Below are 26,515 nucleotides of genomic sequence, written 5' to 3' on the forward strand. Positions count from 1 at the left end.
CCTAAAGGTATTGTATGCATAGAAAGTGTTTACAGAAGTGGAGAGTAATTTCATAGCTGAGTTTAGACTTATAATGTGGTTTACCCCAGTTTACATTGTTTGTGATTAATTTACTCCTTCTATTTCATTCGCCTTTTTCTATGTCCAAGTCTTCAGGGGTTATGATGGAAATATAATAAGTCAGTAATTTATGCTATATATGTCCTCCAGATAAACGGTGTAAAATATTAGTACATTGTACTCATGATGTGAAACATTTGTTTAATGATATGTTTAATGACATTAGTAGTGGCAATGCTGCTAGCAATAAAATTTCTTAAAATATATTTTAGTGAATGGTGTCTCTCTGTCCTCCAAATGAATTTTCGGATAGTTCCAAGGAGGGGACATTCCACTATGCGTACACATTTGTAAGTGTCTACATTCCTTCTACAATAACTTAATTTACACTGTACTTCATTAAAAAATGTTTCTTTTTGCAGGTACCTCTGCCCACAAGATGATCGGTGGGCTATTTGTATATAACCATAAAGGTGAAGTACTGATCTCCAGAGTGTATAGAGATGATATTGGACGAAATGCTGTTGATGCTTTCCGCGTCAATGTTATACATGCCAGGCAGCAAGTCAGATCACCAGTAACTAATATAGCAAGAACATCTTTCTTTCACATTAAGGTATTGTTTCCATGATTGCTGTTAGCTGGCACAGATACAGAGAATAAAATGAATAGTGCAATCTGTTTGTTGACATAGGGAAATGTAAGAGATGCATATTGCAGTGAAAAATGCCACTGTTTCATCATTGGATATTGTGACATGTCAGATTCCATCTCGCTCTCAAAAATCATTAAAAATATGGTTATGAAAGGACAAGGAAATAATGCAAGTCTATCATAGTAATGGTACTGACATTGTGGAAATTTTCATACAATAAGGGTCAGCTTAGATCTGCAGGATAACTTCATGTAGTCAGGTAAAGTTATTTCATTCAGCTGGATTAAATGAAGTACTTTGCCATCATGTAATTCAGTTTTGTGTGATTATAGCCTGTGGAAATTCATAAGAAATAGGTTAATATGGAGCCTGCACCATAATTTTTAACAATTTGGAAATGGCAATGAGCTGAAGTCATGTACTTCAGTTTCTGATGATCCCCAACACTGAAACAATGGATTAAAACCTCCATGAAATGTATAATATGGTATTAGACAATAGGTAATTATAGCTGTGTGAAATAGCTGATGATGCCATAGCTTCTTAAAGCAAGTGTGTTTCACGTGAAGAATTAACTACTAAGACCTCATGCACAATTATTGTTGCTCATTGAACACTGACCGAAAGCGAGAAGAAATTTCTCAGCAGTATATGGGCCATTTATAAAGGATCAAACAGATGTTGCAAGCATTTTTGTTATTATCCATGAGACCTGTGCCCACCACCTTGTGCCTGAAATTAAATAGTAGTCAAACCAGGGGATGGAAACAGCCCTGAACCAAAGCTACTGAAACTTGAAAATTCCTTGCAGATTGTGTGCCAGGCCAAGACTTGAACTCAAGACCTTTGCATTTCAAAGGCAAATGGTGTACAGACGGAGCTACCCAAGCACAAATAATGACCTGTCCTCACAACTTTACTTCTGCTAGTACCTCATCCCTTGTTTTCCAATCTTCACAGTTTTAATCTTACAGAAAGTTTCATATCAACACCCACTCCGCTGCAGGCTGAAAATTTCATTCTAGATTAAATTTGTTTCATCTACTTCAAAGTTGGGCCAGTGATCTGATCTCTAGAATAATCCCTCTTACATTAGAAATGGAAAAAAAACTGCATTCCAAAAATAATCATCTTTCTTAAGGCTGTTATACCTTGACCTTCGGCAATCAAAAATTATCAGTGGCACAACTAAGGTATTTGAAGTACCAATAAATGTGCATACTATTCACCACATTTGGCAATCTTGAGTTTCATTCATTCCCAAAGCTGGAAAAATTGTGTTGGAGGTTTACTACAAAACAGAAAAAAGACACAGTTTACATTCCTTAAAGAGTAAAACATTAGACAAGAGACAGAGAGGTAGTTCTAAACTGAGCACTAGCAACAAAAGGAATCAACAAGAGAGAAAGGGAAACTTCATAAAACATGTCATGAACAAAGGGAGAAGTGAAGTGATGAGACTGACTGAGAAATGGTGAGCAAGCGAAAATGGGAGATAACGCGAGCATTTTCTTTACTGTTTGATATTGGAAAAACAAACCATGCATGTTAATTTTTGGGAAACCACTATGAGGGTGATGGGTGGAAGTGTTTCACAATCTTCTTAAAACAGCATTTCTGCGCAGAGTGCAGGGTAGCTTGTTCCAGATGTGGACAGCAGTAGCATAGTAGTAGTTTACAAATGTTTTTTTGTTATAAATGTGGGGTGCTAGATATGTGAACCCTAGGACAGTTTTTTTTTAATCTCTGATGCAAGTTACTGAGATGCTTGTGCACTGAGCAGCAGATCAGGTAAACATGGCATGCAATAGTCACGGTTGGATTACATCACAGCAGTGCGGGTTAGAACAACAATTGATTGTGCAAGTTCATGTTTCAGATTATGTGGAAATACATTTCAAAACTGTTGAGGGCATAGCAGCAAGTGGAAGTCTTTCTACATGTGGCAAATTTTCTGCCCCATTGAGATGCTAGTACAAAGTTAGACCCAAGCTCTTCACTGTATTTTGGTAAGGTATTGGAATATGACTGAGAAGGATAAAAGGCTGTTGTTTGCAGAATTCAGAACTTATTGATTTTTTTGGGATACTAAAATTACTTGGTACTTTGCATTTAGTTTACATCCTAGGTTTTGCACTCCTCTCCCTCTCACCACTGAAGAAATATCGTTCATGTTGATGGTAGTATTAATGACTTCAGGTGTAGCACTTGGGTAGGCCTAACAATATTTGTAAGATAGAACAAATAAGATCAACAAAATACGAAAACAGTAGTGGGTGCAGGACTGACTGCTGTGGTACTCCTGAGAGGACATGTTTCCAGGACAACTTTTTATTCCCACAGACAACATATTGCTGTCTGTTTTCCAAATTATTTTTAAATCATTTCAGTGTACCATCTAAAAAATTTAAGTCACATTTTTCTGAGCAGTATGTCAAAGCTGATGGCATCAAATGCTTTGCTGAAGTCTAGTATTGTCAATGTAGCTTGTGGTCATCCATGGCATAATGCAGTGTTAATGTTATGATGTTTATGTAAACCAAACTGGTATTTGTCCTAATATTGAACTTGGGTCAGTATTCATTAATTTAGCCATGAACAACAAAGTCCGGTGCTTTGGATACAGTGTAAGATGTTGATTGAATGATAATCACAAGGTGATTATGGGGTTTTGTTCTTAGGGATAGGTTGGAGTACACTTCTTTTCCATGTCTTGAGATATGCTCCTTTCACAAGAGAGGAGTTAAGTGTGTGTTAATACAGGTAGTAAAGTATCTGTGTCATTCTTGATCACAGTTGTGCTGGTTGTCATTTCTTATCGCATTAGAAGAGATTCTCATTTTTGTGTATATTGTAATGCAAGTTAGGTGGAAAGTCTCATAGTTATGTAGTCTGAGGTTTCTTGTGCGCAGTGGTTCTTTGCAGCAAGATGGTTGACTGGTCCTGGGAAAAATTCAATCAGCTGAGACCAGAAAAACAGTTTCTAGTTTTACCTTACTGGCATTCCAAGCTACAGATTACCCTCGAAGTAGTTCCCATCCGCTCGTACACGCTGGTCCCAGTGCTTCCGTCACTGGTCAGACATTTTCTGGAAGTCCTGTTCTTTGAGGGTGTTTATCACCACCAGCGATGCTTTTTGAATCCTCTTTCGAGTGTCGAACTGACGGCCTTTCAACTTGAGTTTCAGTTTTGGTAATAGCATGAAGTTGCAAGGTGCCAAATCTGGTGACTACAGTGGGTGGGGTACAACCTTTGTTGTTTTTTGCCAAAAAGGTCCTGGTGAGCAAGGACGTGTGACAGGGTGTGTTGTCGTGATGCAGCAACCAGTTCCCTTGATGCCAAAGTTCGGGACATCATTGCCACACGTTTTCATGGAGCTGTCGCAAAAGATCGCAGTAGGGGACTTCACTGTTTGGTTGGGTGGGACGAATTCTTTGTGCACAATTCCCTTGGTATCGAAGAACGTGCTCTTCACCTGTCTCACTTTTTTGGGTCTTGGATAGCCCGGGCCCTTCCACTGGGACGATTGTTGCTTTGTCTCTGGGTCATAACTGCAAATCCAACACCAGTGACAACCTGCGACTAGAAGGTTGGATCGTCAGATGCTGTCTGACGAAGGTCCGTGCATACTTACACGCTGTGCCTTCTGCTCGCCACACACCAGACACCAAGTATTACGGAAGTCACTAGGGACACATATGTCCTCCCAGCTGAATGCCACTCTGTACTCTGACTCATCAGATATGCAGCTCTCACCACCTAGCGGTGCAAAGATCGACTACTACTTTCCAGTTGGCAGCACCACCCCTGAAAATTTTGGATTCCACCTCGTTGTGCACAGTATTCTTGTTCATCATTGGACAAAAGTCAGTTGTCACCTGAGGAGAAAGATTTTTTTCTTACATGGAATTGTATGTATAGGACCATGTTCATCAAAGAGAGCTACGAGGCTATCAGTAAGCTCATGAATTTCGTCATCAGTTGTGGAGACTCTAATTATGAGGGGATCAAAAAGTTTCTAGCCTTACAAATAATGAATGATAGAAATTTCAGAAGACGAATATATTTGTCAATATAATACCTATGTACATTAATAAACTTGTGGGCATACTCAGATAACTTCTGTAAACCATTCAAAGAAAAGGTCTTAGATTGCAAGTCCAACCAAGCGTTCACTGCATCATCGTCAGTTCGTCATCCTTTGAGGTCTTTTTTTAGGTTTGGGAAAAGAAAAGTCTGGTGGAGCCAAATCTGGAGAATATGGCGGATGACATAACAATTCTAACTCGGTCATGCAGAGCTTACAGTGTTGTGAGGGCTTCATGTGGCAGTGCATTCTCCTGATGCGAAAGAAGTCTGCGCGCCAATTTTCTGCACCTTTTTTTTCTTTCTCTCTTCTTTCAAATGGCACAGGAGTGTGATGCATTGATATTTATTCACTTTCGCAAGTAAACCACCATAATTACCCTTTCTTCATCCCAGAAGACCAATCCAATCACCTTAGCTGCTGATTTTTGCACCTGGAATTTTTTTGGGGTAGGTGATGAAGGATTTTTCCATTGTTGTGACTGTTGTTTTGTCTCGGGATCAAAGTAGTGAATCCACATTTCGTCCAGTGTAGCATAACTTGCAAGAAAGCAATGTTCATCTGTTTCAAATTGGTGGATGATTTCTTGACAACAATGCACACGCTCCTGTCCCTGATCCGCATTCAAGTCTTTTGGGACCCACCAAGATGAAACTTTCTGCATTCCAAAATATACACAACAATGTCATAAGTACACCCGTGGGAGATTCCAAATGTGATTTCAATGTGCTGCAACATTGTTAGACAATCCTGCAAAATCATAGCATAAATTGCAGTCACTGTTTCGTCAGTGGCAATGGTGATAGGCCTTCTGCTCCTTGGCGCACCTTCCACACTCATTCTTCCACGTTTGAAGTCGGACACTCGGTTTTTTACTGTTGCACGTGACAGAGCACTGTCCTCAAGTATATTCCACATGTCCTACTCAATTTCCTTGGACATCATTCCTTTCAAATGAGGATATTCAATCACAGTATGGTTCTCGATTCTCTCAATATTCGCGATTTTGCTTACACTAAGGTATACGATGCATCGTAGCTGCCAAATTAATGAAGCTGGAGCCGCGAAATTTGACTTTCATACTCACTAACGGTCACTAGAAAAGTAGATGGTGGTGTTTGTGCGATACATTAACTGTAACTATCTCGGGCTAGAAACTTTTCAACTACCTCTCGTGTTTGATGCCAGTGGGCTCCTGGGCACTCAGCAGTTAGCGAAACAATCAATATGTTTAGTATTCCTACAAATTTTGTGATGTGATTTGAGCTTTGCAGGATGTGAGGAGTAGAACAGGTATATTATGTTACATGTAGAGCCCTGGAGCCGAGATTTGACCTGTATCTTGTGTCATTCTGCTTACCTATAGTTTTCTCACTAAGTTTTGAAGAGTCTTCAAGTCTCATGTCTTTGACCTGAAATCATATATTGAGAACTGTCAGGTGGGGGAGATTCAGAAGATGAGAACTGGACAAAAAATTTGTTTTAAAGGTGGTTCATTCCAATATATTTGCACTGTATTAAAGTTGGTCAGTTCCAGTTGCACAATTCACAATCCAGTGTACACATGTAAATGGAAGTGCATATTCCATATTGTAATTCCATAATGAAGGAAAATTACCTTACTACTAAGCAACATCACAGATTTTGGCGGGTCTGAACTTTTAATGTCAATTATTTCATAAGATAATTACTTTCAGGTAACTTTCGAAAAGTTGGCAATGCCTGCTTTTTGAGCGAGTGGTAACAATACAGGGTGTTTCAAAAAGATTTTACTACTTTAAAAATTCATATAAATTTATTGATAGAAGAAACAGAGCTAGGTTTAGTGTTATTTTGTAGGGAAACACACACAAAGGTTTTATGTCTTAAACGAAAGATGTTGTATGTGGCTTCTGTTGGTTATCCTGCACACATCCCATTGGTAATCAATTTCTTCCCAAACTTGCTCAGTGGCAGCATAAATTCTTGCTCCAGTTTCAGGTAGAGAAGCCGACATAGGTGGTACAAACTTGATAGCCTTGATGAATCCCCATAAAAAAATATGGTGTCTGGTCCAGGGAACGTGGGGGCCATGCAGTTGGTGCATCATGGCCAATCCATTGACCTGGAAAGCAGTAATTGAGAAAATCCTAGATGTCAGCCAGATAGTGGGGTTGTGCACCATCTTGCATGAAGTAAACATTTTGTTCTTGGTCATCCACATCGATCTGTGGCATCAAAACTTGTAACATATCCAGGTACACCATTCCATTGATGGTTCTCGTTGAAAAAAAGGAGCTGTGCACTTTGTTCTTGCTCAGTGCACAAAAAAAAGTTCAGTTTAGGGCTTTCAAAAACATGTTGCAATGTTTGCTGTGGATTTTCGCTGCCTCAAATCAAACAGTTGTGTTTGTTAACCTTGCCATGTAAGTGAAAAGTCGACTCGTCAGAAAAGATGATTTTGTTCAAGAAATATTGATCCTCATGTAATTGATTTAACATATCCGCACAGAAATCCTTGTGAGCAATTTTATCAGTGTCTTTTTATTGCTTGTACGGTCGTCAATCTGTACGGTTTCAAATGCAAACGGTTTCTTAACACACGCCAAACAGACGTATCTGGGATTTGCAGTTCGTGAGATGCACGTCGTGCTGATTTTGTAGGTCTGTTGATAAAATTCTCACTCGCTCAACGGCATAGTCAGATGTGCTTGGACGACGTGAGGATTTCCCATGTCTTACCAAGCATACTGTTTCTCCGGATATTTATGCCACTCATAAATTGTGGGGCTACTAGGAGGATCTTTAGCGTACATGGTGTGGAAATTATGATGAACTGTTGTCGCCGACTTCGAATCTTCAAACCAAAGAGTACTGCTAGCACACTCGGGTCCAGTGAAGGCAGCCATCTTTAATGGAACTGCCGCTAGCATTCGTTACGGTGTGATTCGGCGCTAGCAAACTACACGAGACAAAACTTGATGTATTTTCCTGCAATATTACAATCACCTCTCCTGGTACTTTGAATTAATTTATATGAATTTTCAAAGTTGTAAAGTCCTTTTTGAAACACCCTGTATTTTTGCTGTTATATGATGTTTTTGTAACTTCAGGTATCTGTATCTTTTGATTACCAATGTTTTCTGTAAAGCTAATTGAATCATTATACTCATGAACGTAAACAGCTGAGCTACAAATTCGAGATTTTGACTAAAAACCAATTTTAATTATTCCTGTAGATGTGATATATCACATGAACACTGTACTAGACAATGAAAAGGTTAAAAATTTTAGCTGTTCTTGGGAACAGAAAACATAGCAGGTGAATTCAATTCCAACTCGTTATGTCTCAGTAGCTACTTTGTCTTTTTTGTTGCCATTACATCTCTGAGTGTGATTGCACTGTGTAGTGTAGGGGTTGTAATGGGAGAATGCTCAGGTCTGTATTCATGTCTCCCATTATGACGTGTTCGTATTGTCGCTGTAGAGAATATAATTCCGGCTGAATGGAAGTCATTGAGCTGATTTTTGGAGGCTTATAGGCAACTCACATAAAGTGCTTAAAACACTGTAGTCTTACTTCATTGACCATAAATTATGCCTGTCTTACTTTGCCAGGGCTCAATCCTCTCAAAACTTTCGTTTGAGATCAAATAGTATGTGTGTCTTGCTTAGTATCAGTCCTAAGAAACATATGTAGTGGGAGATACAGTTACTGGTGATATGTGTGGTTTTAGCAAAGTTTGACACAGGATTGCATAACAGTGTAGTTGCTGGAGGAAAGACTGAGTTCTTTGTAATGTACTGACAAAGACTGCATGTTACAGTGGGCTATTTACAGCTAACTAACACATGCTTCAGGGCAGCCTGCAATAAGCTGTTAGGCAAGTTTGCTTCTACATGTGGCAAAGGAGACTTACCCACACTCCTGTGAAGTTGCATAGCTCAGTGATGGTTAGAATTTCGTACTCTTGGGGTGCTTCTGAGTTACGGTCGCTGAAGAAGAGAAAGCAGATTTTAAGAAGGTTGTCCATTGTGAGGACGGTATGGTTGAGGTAATGGTTATTGTGAAACAATTAACACTTAGTCTTCAAACATAAAATATAATTAATATGTTGTACAGTTCAGAGGGGAAAGAAAAAAGTGAGGTACTTAGCAGGGATAATGATGCCAGCAGAGAAAAGTAAATATAATAACTAAAAGACTAGCATAGGTAGCTCCAATTCAATTAGAAATTACTGTAATGAGACAGGTTCTAATTTTTCTGATTAGTGGTTAAGAGATAATTGAAAAGGTGTAAGAAATGTAAACAAGGTAAAGAACACAGTGCTGCAGCAGCTGCTGCTGCTGCTACCACTACAAGTAAGTAGAGAACTCAAAGGCAAAAGGAAGAATGGAGATGTTGACGGTAACTAATGTTAAGTAATAACTACAGTGAAGGCTATTGTGGTGAGACAGTAGGAAAAGAGGCCAATACAAAAATAATTACAATGTTACTGCAACTGCAGAGTCTAGTTATAGAGACTAGAGGATATTACACTAGTTTGCTTTTCATATTTTGGGACAAAGCAGTAGGGATCGAAACAAGAAAACAGTGTCCATTAAAGATGGGCACACCTTAAGAGCTGTGAGTGCTTGTTCAGCAGAACAGATGTTTTCACAGTAGCGAAGTTTAGCAAAGTGGATAGCTCTTAAGGAACACACTTTAGAGGCCATGTTTACTGAGACATTTTGCTTCTAGTATTGTTTATTTTCAAATGTATACCTTTATGCAATTAACTGATACAGCCTGCATTTTCTACAGCACTTTACCATATTTATTGATATTTTAGAGATTTGTGTTCACCCCGTGGCAAAAAATCCATTATGTGGCCATTTCATCTTCCTCTTTCAGAATAAATGTCAGTTTTCCTTCCTTAAAGCAAAAAATTGATCTTTGACATTCTATATCACTTCTGTTCATTGTTACATTGTCAGAATGCTTCTTTGTTGTGCAAATTAATTCTTTGAAACTGTTAATTTCGTTTACTTAATTATTTAGTATCCATGTAACCACGAGAGGGGAGGGGCTTTTGATGCATCTTTCTCTGGCTGATAAGTCACCTCTCATGCCACTGTTATCTCCTTCCTGCAGGGGTTCAGGGGATTGTGTGATACTTAACCATGTTATTAAGTCCCATTAATCCATATTCAGTCATTCAGGGAATGATTTGCAGTAACTTGAAGTATTCAGACAATAATTAGGAAAATCGTGGAGATTCAAAACATAACAGTCCGACAGGTCTGGACTGTGAACAGTCCCTGCCACCCAACCTCTCTCTCTCTCTCTCTCTCTCTCTCTCTCTCCCTCCCTCCCTCCCTCCCTCCCTCCCTCCCTCTCTCTCTCTCTCCCTCCCTCCCTCCCTCCCTCCCTCCCTCCCCCCCCCCTCCCCCCCCCCTAGTGTATTCACATTCACTTGTGTAATATCTATAGTGAGCCCATAAAGAAATTTTTGTTTAAATTTCCATTTTATTTTGACAGCGAGCAAATATATGGCTTGCCGCAGTAACAAAGCAGAATGTGAATGCTGCCATGGTGTTCGAATTTCTGTTGAAGATAATAGATGTTATGCAGTCGTATTTTGGAAAGATTTCAGAAGAGAATATCAAGAACAACTTTGTGCTCATTTATGAATTACTTGATGGTGAGGACATAAAAACTTGCTTATTTTTTCATACAGTTAACTCTTTGAGGAAATGCAGATATTAAACACGCACAATCATTCGAAAGCATTTTATGGTAGTTTCTCTTGGAATTTTATTTCTTTTGTGAAATTGTACATTTGTATTGCTTTAATAATTAGTGAACAATTAATTTTTGTACATACAAATATTTCTTATTGTAAAATAAGTTTTCTCATTATTAATGTCAATAGGCATATATTTATTGTTATATGTTGCAAAATGCATATACGTGAAAAATCATTTGACCAAGGGAATTAATTAATAATTTTGCAACAAACTTTTTTGCAGAAATCTTGGACTTTGGTTATCCTCAGAATTCAGACACAGGTGTTCTGAAAACTTTCATAACACAACAGGGAATAAAATCTCAGACTAAGGAAGAACAAGCACAGATAACATCACAAGTTACTGGACAGATCGGATGGCGTCGAGAGGGTATAAAATACAGAAGGAACGAATTGTTCCTAGATGTCCTTGAATATGTTAATCTTCTGATGTCACCACAAGGTGTGTGTAAAATAGAGTACCTAATAGTGGAAAGACTAGCCAAACTGAGAAGATTAAAAAGAAATTATACTTCAGTGGTTTGGACGCAATCTGTTTCTCTTAAAGTTAAAAATGAGTGTCATATCAATTTTCACTTGTAAGTTAGTGGGTGTTCAAGATTCATTTTGGAAGCCTTATGCTGTTTTCATATCACTCATTGAATTGAGTGTAGTCTGTGCATGGCTTTTTCTCTCTTGACGCTTAAGATATATTCTTCAAGGAAAATACTTTTAGGGCAGGGAACAGAAAGCATTTTCAAATAGTCACATTCTTCAGTGGCTGTAAAGAAGGCTCATTTTATCTTCCAAACTTATTGAAAGATATTGCATAAATCTGATAGGTTTTCCTTTCAAATTTTAGAATTGATTCCACTATGTGATACTTACATATAATATTAATCACATGTTGTAAAGTAAATTGCTAAGAGGTTTCAGATATTTTACTGCATCTTTCTCATTTTGAGTGCTAAACTTACAAATACTATACATTCCAGCTGCTACTTGACTTGGCAAGCCTCTTAGTTATCATTCATTAAGAATGACAAATTGTGTGCATTGGGTTGAAACAAGAAAAACTACTGTTCAGGGAACACCTATAATTTCTCTTAACTGCTGAGTGAAGTGTGGGGCCCTGAGTTGGCTATTATATACAGGCAAAATCACATGCACGAGGAAAGTAATTAAATAAATGGAGAGTTGAACAGAATGGACATGGTGTTGAGAGGAAGATATAAGATGAACATAAACAAAAGCAAAATGATAATGGAATTTAGTAGAATGAAGTAAACTGATGCTGAGGAAATTAGATTAGGAAATGAAACAATTAAAGTAGTATTAGTTTTGCTATTTGGGCAGCAAAATAACTGATGATAGTGGATGTAGAGAGGATATAAAATGTAGACTGGCAGTGGCAAGGAAAGTGTTTCAGAAGAAGAGAAATTTAACATAGAGTATAGATTTGAGTGTCAGGAAGTCTTTCCTGAAAGTATTTGTATGGAGTGTAGCCATATATGAAAGTGAAACATGGATGACACAGTTTAAACAAGAAGAAAATAGAAGCCTTTGAAATGAAATGTGGTGCTACAGAAGAATGCTGAAGATTGGGTGGCTAGATCATGTAACTAATGAGGAAGTACTGAATATAACTGAGGAGCAAAGAAATTTGTACCACAACTTGACTAGAAGAAGGGATTGGTTGGTAGGACATATTCAGAGACAGCAAGGGATCACCAGTTTAGTACTGGAGGAAAGTATGGGGGGGGGGGGGGGGGGGGGTTAAAAATCATAGAGGCAGACCAAGAGATAAATATGGTAAGCAGATTCAAATGGACATAGGTTGCAGAAGTTACTCAGAGATGAAGAGGCTTTCACAGGATAAAGTAGCTTGGAGAGCTGCATGAAACTGGTCTTTGAACTGTAGATGACAGCAACAGCAACAACAGATCTGTCATTACTGTTTTTTTTTTTACAACTATTTGCTGTCTTGTATCTTCACTCCGCAATATCTCTTACCGTTACCTGAGAAGTGACCTCAGAAACCTCATCTCAGCTGCTTCTTTTCTTCGGACCCACCTTTCATGACCATAAATGAGAGCAGGCTTAGCCACCACATTGTGTAGTCTGTTCGCTCTTTCCTTGTAATTCTACAGATTCCTCTTTAAAAAACCTTTTGTGGTGTAATATTTCTGTATATTTCAAACCACGTCTGAATTAGTTTTGGATATTGATTGCTCTGTCCTTAATATTTAAAACAAGTTTACCTGTTTTATTTTTCACTGTTTCTGCTCCTCTTATGTGTTTCCCTTCCATTGCTGTTACTTTTGTTTCATTTACAGGTACAACTACATACATTTTTAAAATGTTATGAAATTTTCATTTTCTTGTAAAGCATTTCCACTGTATGATAGGAAAACATGCTCACATACACGTAGTAAACACATCCATCTGGTAATTCTCTCCACATTTTCTTCCTTTGGTAGTAATCTCCATTTGGACTTTGTCATACCTGCAACAGTTCTTATTGTTCTTGAAAGTGGATAAATATTCTCCTTCTCATCTGAAAACTTTCATGGATCACGATAATGAGGTAAAGTTTCTGCAGTTAGCCATCACAAAGTAAATCACATGGCATATCAATTGTCTTCCATTTATATTGGCCATTGTAGATGGGATATGTTATTTTATCTCATGATATTTTTAAATGTTCGGTATAAAGCCTCTTCCAAATAATGTATATAATCTAGTGTGCTGTACTTCCTGTTGTGCATTCTGAACTACTGTCCAATTAAGTGGGAACAAGAGCGTTTCCAGATACCAAGCTACCCGGGCACATCGCCACGCGGGGTAGTCGTGCGGCCTATGGCGCCTTGCCATGGTTCGCTTGGCCCCCCCCTCCCCTCTCTCTCCCGTTGGAGGTTCGAGTCCTGCCTTGGGCATGGGTGTGTGTGTTGTCCTTAGTGTTAGTTAGTTTAGGTTAGATTTAGTAGTGTGTAAGCCTAGGGACCTATGACATCAGCAGTTTTGTCCCATAGAACTTACAAATTTCCAAATTTTTCTGGGCATATTTCATGACTCACCCTTGCAGTGTTATTTCTGTCAGTACCTCTCTCCTTCCAAATTTCACAGAAGGTTTGCTGCATACCTTGTGGAACTAGAGCTTCTTACAAGGCATACAGGATTACTTATGTGAAGTATGGAAGGTAGGAGACGGCTATTGATGAAAGTAAAGCCACAAAAATGATTCAGTTGGCAGAGCATTTGCTGGCAAAAGGCAAAATTTCTGGGTTTGAGTTTGTACAGTTTTACTCTTTCAGGAAGTTTGAAATTGGTGCACGCTAGGCAGTTGGCACACTAAGATTTCTATGATCTCTATGCAAAATTGTGGAGCAAATAACATATTGTCTGCTTTTGGCAGTCGAGGGTGTATAAGCCCCATGAAAAAGCTGGGAATTTTTTCATTCGGGGAAAATCACAGGAACTTTTTAGAAGTCCAGGAATTTTTCATGTTTTTAGTTTGCAGTTAAAGTTTAGTAGCTTTGACTGGTAATCTAATGCTGATTTTTACTTCAGCCCATTACTGCAGCAATAAAACATAACAAGAGAATAATGACAAACTTAAGTTTAAGTTGTAAAGAAAGTGGGATATTTGCAATAGAGTCCAGTTCATGCACAAGCATCTGCCAACAGCAAAGTTTGTTGGAGGCTTCAGAACGAAGATTGTCCACTACTTCGTAAAAATCTGCTTTTGATGAGTGTGACATCACAACCGTGTACATTTCAAAAGGTCTCCACACGTGAACAACATATCACAGCGACCCATCGCATGAGCAGCTGATTACTTTGTAGATTGCGCATGTGTGGGCAGATTGCGGCAGTCAGTCACTGATTGCTGGTTGCCTGGAAATCCCAAGCAAACTGACAGATCTCGTGCAATTCAGTCACACAATATGACTGCCTGGCTAATGCAGCTGTGTGTGACATTATGGCTGCAGCTCTTCTCTCTATTCATTAAGCTTGGTTGTGCGGTTTCATTTAGTTCCACCTTGTCCACGTTGAATAAGAAATTTACATTAGGTTTTGAGAAGCGAAGGGGGTAGCCAGAGTTGCCATTTATATCAAGAAGTAATACCAAATACACTCCCACATTTTGCAACGATTAGCATTTTGAAGCTTGTGCTGTAAAAGTAGAATTGATAGGAAGTGTATAGTTGTGGTCCAATGGGCTCCCTCTTTTGATGTTGAGGTATTTATTAAATAATTGTGTGTTGGTAAAGTTTCTACTTCTAAACTGATTGACATATGTACCCAGTAATGTTGAGGGTACATTTCAGTTTAAATGTTCAGGGTAAATCTGATATAGTTAAATCCAAATCCTTGTCCGACCCCTTAGCTGAATGGTCAGTGTGTGTGACTGCCAGTAGTAGACCCAGGTTTGATCCCCGGCCAGGTCGGAGATTTTCTGTGCTCAGGGCTGGGTGTTGGGTGACCCCACCATCATTTCATTAACAAAATGCAAGTTGCCTAGTGTGGTGTCAATTCAAATTACTTGCAGTTTGGTGGCTGAACTTCCCCAGGTGGGGCTTCCAACCATTAGTGCCACATGATCATTTCATTTTTTCACTCAAATCCCTTGTCATTTCATACAATCTTAACTCTCCTCCTTACAGTTTATAACAAGTTGCAGTAATCAGTAGTGCATTGACATCTCTGTACATGCATAAAGTAAATTGTGTAAATACTTGCAGTTCAGTTATGACTCGTGAATAAAAAGGAATTGAGGACTAATAAACAGAATACGAATCATATTGGCACATTGGAAACATATACACAACCCATTCAGTGTTGGTAAAAAATGTAATAAATTCTTTTAAGTAACCTACAGTTTCGAAACAAGTTCAATAAATTATAATTCTCATTTATTATAAATTTATGTTTTGTAAGCCTGGGCTTTAGTCACAATGATGTATCTACAAAATTGGCTATTTTGACATACCTACATCGCTGTCTCGATGTTAAAGCTGGGAAATTGTTAAATGAGTGCAAACAGTTTAAGAACAATTAGGTTTCACGATTATCAACAGCACGGAGTTGATAGCGGTGGTGATAGTGTTTCTATTCAAAAATTTCTTTTGCCCTCATCTCAAAACAGTTTTTATAGATAATTCTAAACCACCAAAGTAATCTTGGGGATACAAAAATCAGCTGCAACTGCTGCTAAACATAGCAATTCAATTTTCATAGCGGACCTTCTTGAGAAAGTGACATTTATGATACTGTTTGAAATTACTTGGCAAATCACTTATGTGTAGGGCATGAAGACGAGCGACCAATTACAGGCAATATCACATTGTCAAGGCGGGTGACTGATTAGACAATACTGCATTCAGTGGATTTCTGCGATCTGTCACTCACGTTCACAACTCTTTAACAGGTCACAGATAAAGGCTGCAAATGGTGGTCTCAGATGCGTTGTCCTCCAAGTAAATTTCCTTCTACAGAAGACAAATTGTTACATATGGAATGTGCACTGGTTTTCATAAATTATGGAGCATCTGACTCTTTCAAAACTTGAAGCTTCCAGAATATCAGCTTTTTATGCCTTAATTTAAAATTTTACTGACACAGTTGTTTTTTTATATTTCTTAAGGGTAACACACAATAAAAGGACTAATATTATATGTGAAAGCTTAGCTTTTCTTGTAGCTGTACTGTATTTTTATTAATTTAAAACATTAACTTTTCCTGTTTATTGGTTAACATTACTTAAGTGATGTTGCTGTTGACTGACTACAACTTGTCCTATGTTGTGCTGTCTTTGGCTGGCTAGACTATGTGACATGAGCTATGATTGGCTGACAAAACCACCTCACAATTTCAATTTCAGCGTTTCGGAAGCTACCATGCAGAATTTGGTGAAATTTATATTTATACTTTTATAATAATAAAATATGCAGTACACACGTTGCTGCACATCAAAGAACTTTTCAAAACTTTTTTTTCCCCCTGTGTTTAGTTTCCTAAAGCGCCAGAAAGTTATACCCCAGTGTATAAAACCTTGACCATTCAAATGATTGATAACTTCTACAGCTCCAAGGGAAAGTATATTGTCATTTAATAGAGAAAAAGTATTATTTTCACCCAGGGAAAAAATGTGTTTTTGACTGGGAAGTTGGAAAAGCCAGCAAATTTTTTTTCCCCTTGATCAGGTATACGCATTGTAGTCGTAACTGAAATTGTACTGCCTTAATGTAATCACCTCATTGGTGCAATTGTTCCCTGAAAGTAATATGTAATATTGAGTCCTGCTGCAGTTTCCCTAATGCATAGTGAAGTTTCTCAGTCCAAACCCTATGGCACTACCAAATTTTAACACAAAATTTTCTAGAGAGAAACAATTTTTCAAGACATCTGTCATATTCTCTGCATTAATTTCATATGACTAGGCTCATTCTTGCTAGTTAAAAAAAAAAAAATTAAGCACTTCACCGCAACTTTCTTCTCAGGTTACTTTTCAGTCACGAATAGTGAATAATGCTGATACTAAAAAAAAAAAACTGTGAATGTCAAGTCCACAAATGAAATTGTCAGCTGAATATTTGTTGATTGTGCTCTCACAATAGCTGCCTCCTAAATTTTTAATATTACTGGAATCACAGCTAACAAGATATTAGTGGAAATGTGATTGTGATTGTTAGTAAAACAAAAACCTGATTTGAAGTATTATACAAAACTATATTCATGTAATTAATGTTGATTTTTGTGTGTTAAATTTCTTACAGGTCAAGTACTGTCAGCACATGTTGCTGGTAAAGTAGTCATGAAATCTTACCTCTCAGGTATGCCAGAATGTAAATTTGGGATCAATGATAAGATCGTCATGGAAGCCAAAGGAAAGGGTCTGACTGCAGGTGGTGATGATCCAGCACGTTCAGGGAAGCCTGTAGTTGTCATAGATGATTGTCAGTTTCATCAATGTGTGAAGCTATCAAAATTTGAGACGGAACATTCCATCAGCTTCATTCCACCTGACGGAGAATTTGAGCTGATGAGGTAAAATTGAAGATAAATACACAATATTCATTTATTACAGGTTTATGATGTAGTGGACGCTTCACATAAATATTTGCCACTTTCTCATACTTAACATGTGTACGGCCTGTGGCTCACAGCAAGGTGCAAGCTCTTCTAGTTTATGCCACTTTGGTATTTTCTATGTAGGTGTCATAATTGTGACTGTTCTAGGTGACGGCGATGTGGTGGTGGTGGTGGTGGTGGTGGTGGTGGTGGTGGTGAACATCAATATGTATATAGATCCACCAGGAAGATGACTTTCAGAAACTGTATGTTTACTATGGTTTACAGTTTTTATGGGAGTGAAATTTATTATTAACAGTAACAGTGTTGTAGTTGTGACAGTCCTTCTTTCTGCTAGATATTTTGTCTCAAGAGTTTTATCCATTGAGGGTAAGGCGTTTGTCAGCAGTTACATAATGAGTAGTAATGCCAGGATGAAGTTCAATGTGTAAACAGAGGGACATTTGAGAGGGTCAAGAGAGGAGAGTGCAGTGAAATTTTGTAAGAAAGTCTTTATGCAAAACATCATAACCTGTATTAGTGTTAATGTACTACAGTCTTGTTTGTCCACTAGGGTAACAAAACTAACAATGCAATTTTGTCAGAGAGGTCTATACTTTCAATATGATGAAGCAGAACCTCTTACAAAAGTGAATTAAAACCATCTGTGAATGTATGGGCATTGGATCTCTAATGGATTGACTTTCATACCAGTAACGCAGTATTTGACATTCGGTCTAAATGCGAAACTTATTTATCCTTAAGGACCTCTAAAGCTCCTTTCTTTGTTACGAGATTTCAGCTACTGCCGTCATCAGATATCAAAAGCTTAGAATTAACAGAAGAGGATTTGTCAGTACTAAAACCTATGCCTAATGGAATAGATATAGGTTTTAGTACTGACATAGCATTCTCTTTCAAAATTCCACACTTTCCAACCCCAGGGATGGCAGTATCCCAAATCTTGTAATAAATAAGAAACTTTAATGGGCAATCTAGATGTTTTCTTTACAAAATGCCATCAAAGGTACCACACATGCAGAAATGTGTAAAAATAACAAACAAGAAGTTATTGTAAGAGGCATTAGCAGTTTCTCAACATAAAGACTCCAGTGAAATTTGTCAAGTTAGTTACATTCCAAAAGACACCAACGTTGTCATACAATTTCTGGCAACATAATACGTCCATTTTTCATCTTGAAGATGGAGGTTACCATCATAAGCTTGAATTTTTATTCTATAATTCAATATAGCAAAAATACTTCGAATATTTTATAGAAGGATGTCATTGGGAAGCACTTATTCCCTTATCAGCACTAAAGTCTTCCTCCTGCTGTATTGTTTATAAAAAATGCCCACATAAACTCAGTTTTGTGGAAATCACCTATAGAGATAATATGCCAATAGTGTTGTTTCTTTCACTCACTGGGGAAATCTTTAGCATCATTTTTTAACTTTCACAATGCACACACTACTACTGGACGCAGCTTTTCTACAAAGTAGTAATGAAGTTTTCTTATGATAGAGCCAACTCTACCAATACATATCTCCAGGTGGGCTATTCCCCTCCACCCCACACGCATGCGCACGACAGTTTTGCAATATTCTATTGCAATCAATTTCACTGTGTTTTAGTTGAGACTGAGAAGTTTTCTTTACTGTCTGTGATATGGGGATGGTCGTGACCTTGTCATATTTTATTATATCCTGTCGCAGGGGTAGCCAAACAATAAACTGGTACCCCAGATTCTGTACGGAAATCTTGAGAAAATCGCATTAATGTTCATACCTATCTCATTGACTTGTGAAGTGCCTCATGAGTATTATTGTATACAAAAATACTCTTGAAATTAAACTGTGGATCAAATTACTATTCTAGCAACTTCCCCTACTGACTTGGAAAAGGTATATTCCATAGTCTGCAAATTATTTGTTTTGGAAAGAGTATTAACAGTATCTTAATATATTTTAATGAGCTTAATTATAGTACTTCAATAACGCGACAAAATAAACTTTGTAGTTAAAATAAATAAGTTTCATGAAGCCATGATTATATTGTGCCCTTTTTTTGTGAAACTAATGAATATATTTTTATTTATTTGTGTAAAATTGCTTTAGATATGTTTGTTGACTGGTTTGGTGGTTCTTTTCAGGTACCGTACGACAAAAGATATCTCATTGCCATTCAGAGTTATTCCTCTTGTGAGAGAAGTGGGACGTACAAAGATGGAAGTGAAAGTTGTTCTGAAATCTAACTTCAAACCTTCCCTTCTGGGTCAGAAGATTGAAGTTAAAATCCCAACACCCCTGAATACATCAGGTGTACAGTTAATTTGCCTGAAAGGGAAGGCTAAGTACAAAGCATCAGAAAATGCAATTGTGTGGAAGTAAGTGTTAGAATTTTGGTTCATAAGAATGCTAAAATACAAAATATAAATACTGTAACTACTGATCCAAAGGTTCTGGCTCTGGTCTGGAGTCAATCAATCAACTGCTTCAATCTATATTAGTAATAAATGTGTAAAAATGTTGTCCATCAGTCTGAACATGCTAACCTCCAAAACTGCTAGACAGATTTCCATAAGGTTTTCAATTGTAACTTCAGCGTAGGCAGAATTACTATATAGGCTATAATTCATCAAAATCGGATCAGGAAAAAAAATATTCATGCCTATTATAAAAATGTATGTACATATGTATGTTCCACTTCTCCTCCGAAACCAGTGGACTGATTTCAACCAAACTTGGCACACATCACTTACACTGTGGGAAGAATGACTGTGAAACTAAGAACCCCACCTATCAGTGGGTTGGTTGGGGGAAGAGGGGGTGTGTGAAAATAGTGTAGGACACCATGCATGAATACTCAGATGTTACTAAAGAGTGAGAGCACTTAGTAACTTGCAATAAACTTAGCAATAACTTCAAACCTTTATGAAACTTTCACTGACATCCCCCACATAATGATGAAAAGAAAAAGGTTTATCATTTGCTACATTTTTGCTGTTCATGCAGTAAAACGGTTACATTAGGCATCACATTACACTGATCACTTCTTTGCTACTCTAGTCACAATGCATTTATCTGATAGTATCCACACATGCTGCTGAATGTACCTACACAATTATATCATTGTATGATAGATATTTCAGGAGATGTAAGGGAAGGAGGAGATCGACAGAAAGGGAAGGAAGGAGGGGGGGGGGGAGAGAGAGAGAGAGAGAGAGAGAGAGAGAGAGAGAGAGAGAGAGGGGGGGGGGGGGGAGGAAATATCAGGTAAAGGGGGCAGATGAAGGTGGACAGAGAGGGGTAAGGAGGAAGTGGGGGAACTGGAAATAATAAATTCCAGGGAAACTTTAGGTACTTAACTAGCTTTTAATAAAAATAATTAGCTATAACAGCCAAGGGTTCCTGTATAAGGAGTCACAGTTGAAGCTCCAGATAGGAATGTCAACAATGTAGGAAAAGATAGATTGCTACTTCCTGTAAAGAAGACATTTTAAGTTGCAGACAGGCACAAATAAGACACTTACTTGAAGTTTTTGTCTTCAGCTTTCATCAGCAAAAGGGAAACACACACACACACACACACACACACACACACACACACACACACACACACACACACACACACAATATTCATAAATAAAGTTATAAACAGCCGACCAGTTGCAAAGGATAAAGAATCTTTACCTAGGTTTCAACAAATTTAAATTTATCTTCTTCAGAAGGTGGAAATTTTACATTAGTATGGACTGATGTATCATCGCCGTTTCTACAAATGTCTGCATAGATCCATTTGTCAAAATTAAAATATAGCCCTAAAAATAGGGTTTGTCACGTTGTGAGCTCTGCAACATCCATGTACTAATTTATATTTACGTGACAAACCCTATTTTTAGGGCTGTATTTTAATTTTGACAAATGGAGCTATGCAGACATTTGTAAAAACGGCCATGATACATCAGTCCATACTAATGTAAAATTGCCACCTTCTGAAGAAGACAAATTTAAATTTGTTGAAACCTAGGTAAAGAATTCTTTATCCTTTGCAACTGGTTGGCTGTTTACAACTTCATTACGTGGAACCGTTGCTGTTGTGCAGCTATGTTTAAAATACTAATATTCATAAACACAAGCAAGCACACCGGAGGTGCTGGTTGCTTGTGTGTACAGTGTGTCTCTCTCTTTTGCTGCTGAAGGCTGTAGCCAACAACTGTGTTTTATTTGTGCCTGTCTGTAATTGAACAGATCTTCTGTATGGTAAGTAGCAATCTTTCTTTCCCTACATTGTTCTTTAAGGAATCAGGTCCTGCCAGTGTCCTTATGAAAAGGATTGAAGGAGCAGATTAAAGATATCCTCTGACCCATTAGGTGGGAAACTGCCTTTAAAGATGGTAGTTGATAATGATAAATACCATCAGAATGCAGAAAACAGTGGAAATCACTGTGTGAAAGACATGTAAAGTGTACTAGACAAAAAGAAAATAGAAGTGTTTGAAATTAGGAGGTACTTACAAAATAGCACGCAAAGGATTTTATGGCATAAGTTTGACTAAAAGAAGGGATCAATTGATAGGACACATTGTCAGGCATCAAAAATAATCATTTAAATAATGGAAGTAAGTGTAAGGGTTGCAAATTGTAAGAGGAGACAAAGGCTTAACTACAGTAAGCGGGATAGGGGAGTGCAGAGAGCTGTACCGAACTAGTCATGAGACTGAAGTCCACAAAACCATTGATGATACATAAATTACCAAATAATTTCTCACAAGTCCCCAATTTGTGATTCTGGATGGGCACTGCCAGTTGGAAGATGACCATGGCAAAAGCTTTTAAAACCAATGAAAGTGTAACAAGTTTTCGGACTTGGAATGTCAGGAGTTTGAATGCACTAGATAAGTTAGAAATTCGAAAATATGGAATGTAATTGCTGAAATTATATGTAGTAAGAGGCCAGTGAAGTGAAATGGAAGGAAGGTAAAAATATCATGTGGATCAGAAAATGTGTAACAGGAGTAGTTTATGAATAGGACCATAGGGCAAAGAGAGGATGGTTCAGCAACAGGTTTCTCACCAGAATGAAAATAAAACAAGGGCCAACAGCTACTGTTCAGATACAAGTGCCTGCATTGCAGACAGTAGAAAAAAATAGTTAATATGTGAGTAAACTGAAGATATTCTTCAGATCTGCAATAAATTTCAACAAGTAATAGCAAATAGGTGGTTAAAAATTACAGGAGGAGATATACCATACCTGGAAAAGACCAGGAGACATAGCAAAATACCAACTAGATTACATCATGGTGAGAGATACTTCAGAATCAGATATTTAGCTATAAAGTATACTGAGGAGTAGATGTACATTCAGAATATTATTTAGTAGTTGTGAAGATTTGTGTGAAGTTGGACAATACTTGGGAAGAATGAGCTAACAAGGAAGTGGGATACTAAATTATTGTTATTTGAGGATGTGCATTCAGTGTTTGCTGAGGCTGTACATAAAGCAATTACTAATGGCATAGGGGAAAACTAAATTGAGGAGAAATGGATAGATCTGTAATGGGTACTCAATAAAGTTGGATAGATACATAAACGTATGAGAAAAGTAACAGCAGATAAATTGCAAGGAACACAACAAATATTTCAGTTGATTGATAAGAGGAAAATATGAAAATATTAAGAAATGGAGTAATACTGATTGGAAATGCAAGGAAGCAAAGTAAAATGGCTGTAGGAAGAAGGTGTAAGTAATGAAATTATCATCAGAAAGACATTCACCATATAAAAAAGTTAAAAGAACATTTGATGACAGTAGAAGCAAAGGCATCAATGCCAAGAGTGCTAAAGGAATTATTCTTTTTAAACAGAGTAGTGTGGATAGGCGGAAAGATTAATCGGGAGCCACTATGAGGGGTAAAAATTGGCTGGTAACTTGAAGAAAGAAATGGGTGTCAATTTGGGAGTTATGAGGATCCACGTATTAAAATAGGCAAAAGGGATAAATGATATTTCCTCCCTGAAGCCCTTATAAGAAATGGCACTCATAACATTGTTAAAGTTATTGTGTAGAATCTGAAACGAGACATGGCACTGGCATTAGGGTAGAATATCATCTACACACTCCTGAAAAATAGCTGCAGCTGATAATTCTGGAAGATGGTCAGAGCAGAAAAATGTGAGACTTATTGTACAGTCAGTTTGATAGCTCATGCAGCAAACTTTCAGACAAGAGTTCTGCATGGAAGAATAAAACAGAAAAATTTTGATTTATTACCTGTTAAGCTGTTTGACTGGGAAAGATAAAGGACGGAAGAAAGGTGATTCTGACATTATGCTTGATGATGGAAGCAAGATTAAAGAAAAATAAAAACTTGAAAAAATAATAGCACCCATTACTTGACACTAAGCTCATAACCACTTGAAAATGTCTTTCGTGGCTGAAACCTGTCATCATATTAAAATTAAAATTGCAGCAGGTGCTGTTTCTTGTATTCAGTAATTGACAATTGTGGATCCTGAATTATCATCTTAAACATGCTGGACAAATATTAAAATAAACACTGTCATTGTATTTGCCATCATCTGTGAATGAGAGGAATAGTCAGCAGACTTGTTGGGTGGAATCAACAAACTGCTGAGTACTGATAGAAAGAAGGAAAAAAAGAAAGAAAAAAGAAAACACAGGGTGATTCATGAAGATATGCAATTACTTTAATATGTTATTCTACAAGTGCAACTAAAGAAAAAAGTTCATATAAACATAGGTCTGCAAATGTTTTGTTACGGAGTTATGGCTAGTAAGATTTTGCCTTAAATTTAACAACTTCGCTAATATGAAGCCAATGCAAAACCGTAAGAGGTTAAAGTAAAGCACAGTTTCCATTTATTTTGTTGTTGTTGATCTGGGGAACCTAATAAAACATGTCCCAAACGTGTATCTCCAGTAGTTTTCCAGAACATCCAGAGAAGCAAAGAAGTAATTTTGTAAAATTTTAATTTATTTACAACTTTGCCCAATTTGTTTTTTAAATTCAACAATTGCACAAAATTTGCAACAGAAGTTGTAGAGAATTTAATTATGGAAAATGGTGGTAATAATTTTAACTAAAACTGTATGAATGTGCAGATCTTCTGCTCTTATTAATACCATAGCACATGTGAATTAATGTAAAACTGGAAAAAAAACAAAGCTCAGTGTTAAGGATGTTGTACAATGTACATACAATTTCACAATACATTCACAATAAATGTTCAAAGATGTCTTGACCAAGTACATTGCATTTAAATGCACATGTATGTACAGATATTGTTGCTAGTTTGTTTCGTAGGGATGATCTTAATTTCATCTATTGCATTCATAATGCGAGCGGGTAATGCCTCGGGGGTATTAACTTTATCCTTTTAAACTATGTCTTTCACCTATCCCCATACACAAAAATCCATTGGCGTTAAATTAGGTGATCTGGGTGGCCACAGAAGTGTGCACCATGACCAATCCATTTCTGGGAACACGTCCATTTAAATGCGTAGTAATGGCGTCAGTGAAATGTGGATGCACGCCGTTATGTTGAAAATACATTTGCAGTTGCATAGCAAGTGGAACATCTTGGAGCAAGTGGGGCGTTTCTTCTTGAGGGAATTGTAAGTATGTCTCACCAGTTAGATGTCCTGGGAAAATGAATGGTTGAATAAAGTGTGTGTTGAGGATACCACGCCACACATTTATGCTAAATTGCTGCTGGAAATTGCATTGCACTGTTGCATGTGGGCTTGCTTCAGATCATAAGTGCTTGTTACGTAAATTGTTTATATCATCTCGACTAAACTGTCTCACATCAGTAAATGTATCTCTGTAACTGCCAATTAGTATTTAACCAAATGCACAACTTCGAGCAAAGGGCAGGGTCTCCCAGGTGTGAATGATGCACTTTTAGTTTATGATAATGATACGGATTACTTTACTTGAGTGTACACCATACCTTAGATTGTGAAATGCCTAATCGTTGAGAGATATGTTGTGTACTGGTACCCAGGCTTCATTGAACAGTATCCATAATATCCTCATCATCATCATCCTTACGTATCGATCACTCGTACGGATTATGAACACTAGGTAGAGAACCTGTCTCCTGTAAAATTCAAAATACTCCACTAATGTTTTATGCATTCAGAATCCTCGAAGTTGGATAACATACCCGATATTCGTTAATTGCAGCCATAGCATTACCATCACAGTTGCCATAAATAAACGCCATATTGGTGTATTCCTCTGGTGTAAATCTGAAAGGCATCCCTATTTCGTATATAATCTATCATGTACAGATATTGTTGCTCGTTTCAGTTTCATAGGGATGATCTTAATTTCGTCTATTGCATTCATAATCACAGTTACTATGTGGTTTCACTTAAATACGCTGTTGTTATGTTCTTTCACTGAACAATAAAGAAAACTTAACTTGTTTCAAGGTTAGAAAACTACTGAAACAACTCACGAACGGTTGCCAACAATGACATAAATATTTCTACATTCTTAAGTAAAAGTAAACAAATTTACTTCTATAATAATCTTTGCTTCTCTGCATGTTCTGGAAAACTACTGCAGATAAAAGTGTGGGACATGTTTTCTTAGATTCATCAGGCCAATAACAACAAAATAAATGGAAATATTGCTTTACTTGAACCTCGTACAGTTTTGTGGTGGCTTCATATCAGAGAAGTTGCTAAATTTCAGGCAAAATCTTTTATTTGCCGTAACTCCATAACTAAACATTTATGGACCTATGTTGATATGAACTTTTTTGTTCAGTTTTACTTCTAGACTAACACATTAAAATATTAGCATAACTTGATGAAACACACACACACACACACACACACACACACACACAC

General features: G+C 37.4%; 1 protein-coding gene across 1 annotated transcript in view; it reads left to right on the plus strand.

The window, feature by feature from the left end:
- Positions 1–26,515, plus strand: part of LOC126474863 (AP-2 complex subunit mu) — a 44,725-nt gene that overhangs the window by 3,698 nt on the left and 14,512 nt on the right. The window contains exons 2-6 of the mRNA XM_050102343.1: positions 483–676; positions 10,303–10,465; positions 10,794–11,012; positions 17,329–17,599; positions 19,777–20,010. Of these exons, the coding sequence (XP_049958300.1) occupies positions 500–676; positions 10,303–10,465; positions 10,794–11,012; positions 17,329–17,599; positions 19,777–20,010 (1,064 nt within the window). The 5' untranslated portion in view covers positions 483–499. The remainder of the gene's footprint in view (positions 1–482; positions 677–10,302; positions 10,466–10,793; positions 11,013–17,328; positions 17,600–19,776; positions 20,011–26,515) is intronic.

Source organism: Schistocerca serialis, chromosome 4 (genome assembly GCF_023864345.2).
Source record: "Schistocerca serialis cubense isolate TAMUIC-IGC-003099 chromosome 4, iqSchSeri2.2, whole genome shotgun sequence".
NCBI lineage: Eukaryota > Metazoa > Arthropoda > Insecta > Orthoptera > Acrididae > Schistocerca > Schistocerca serialis.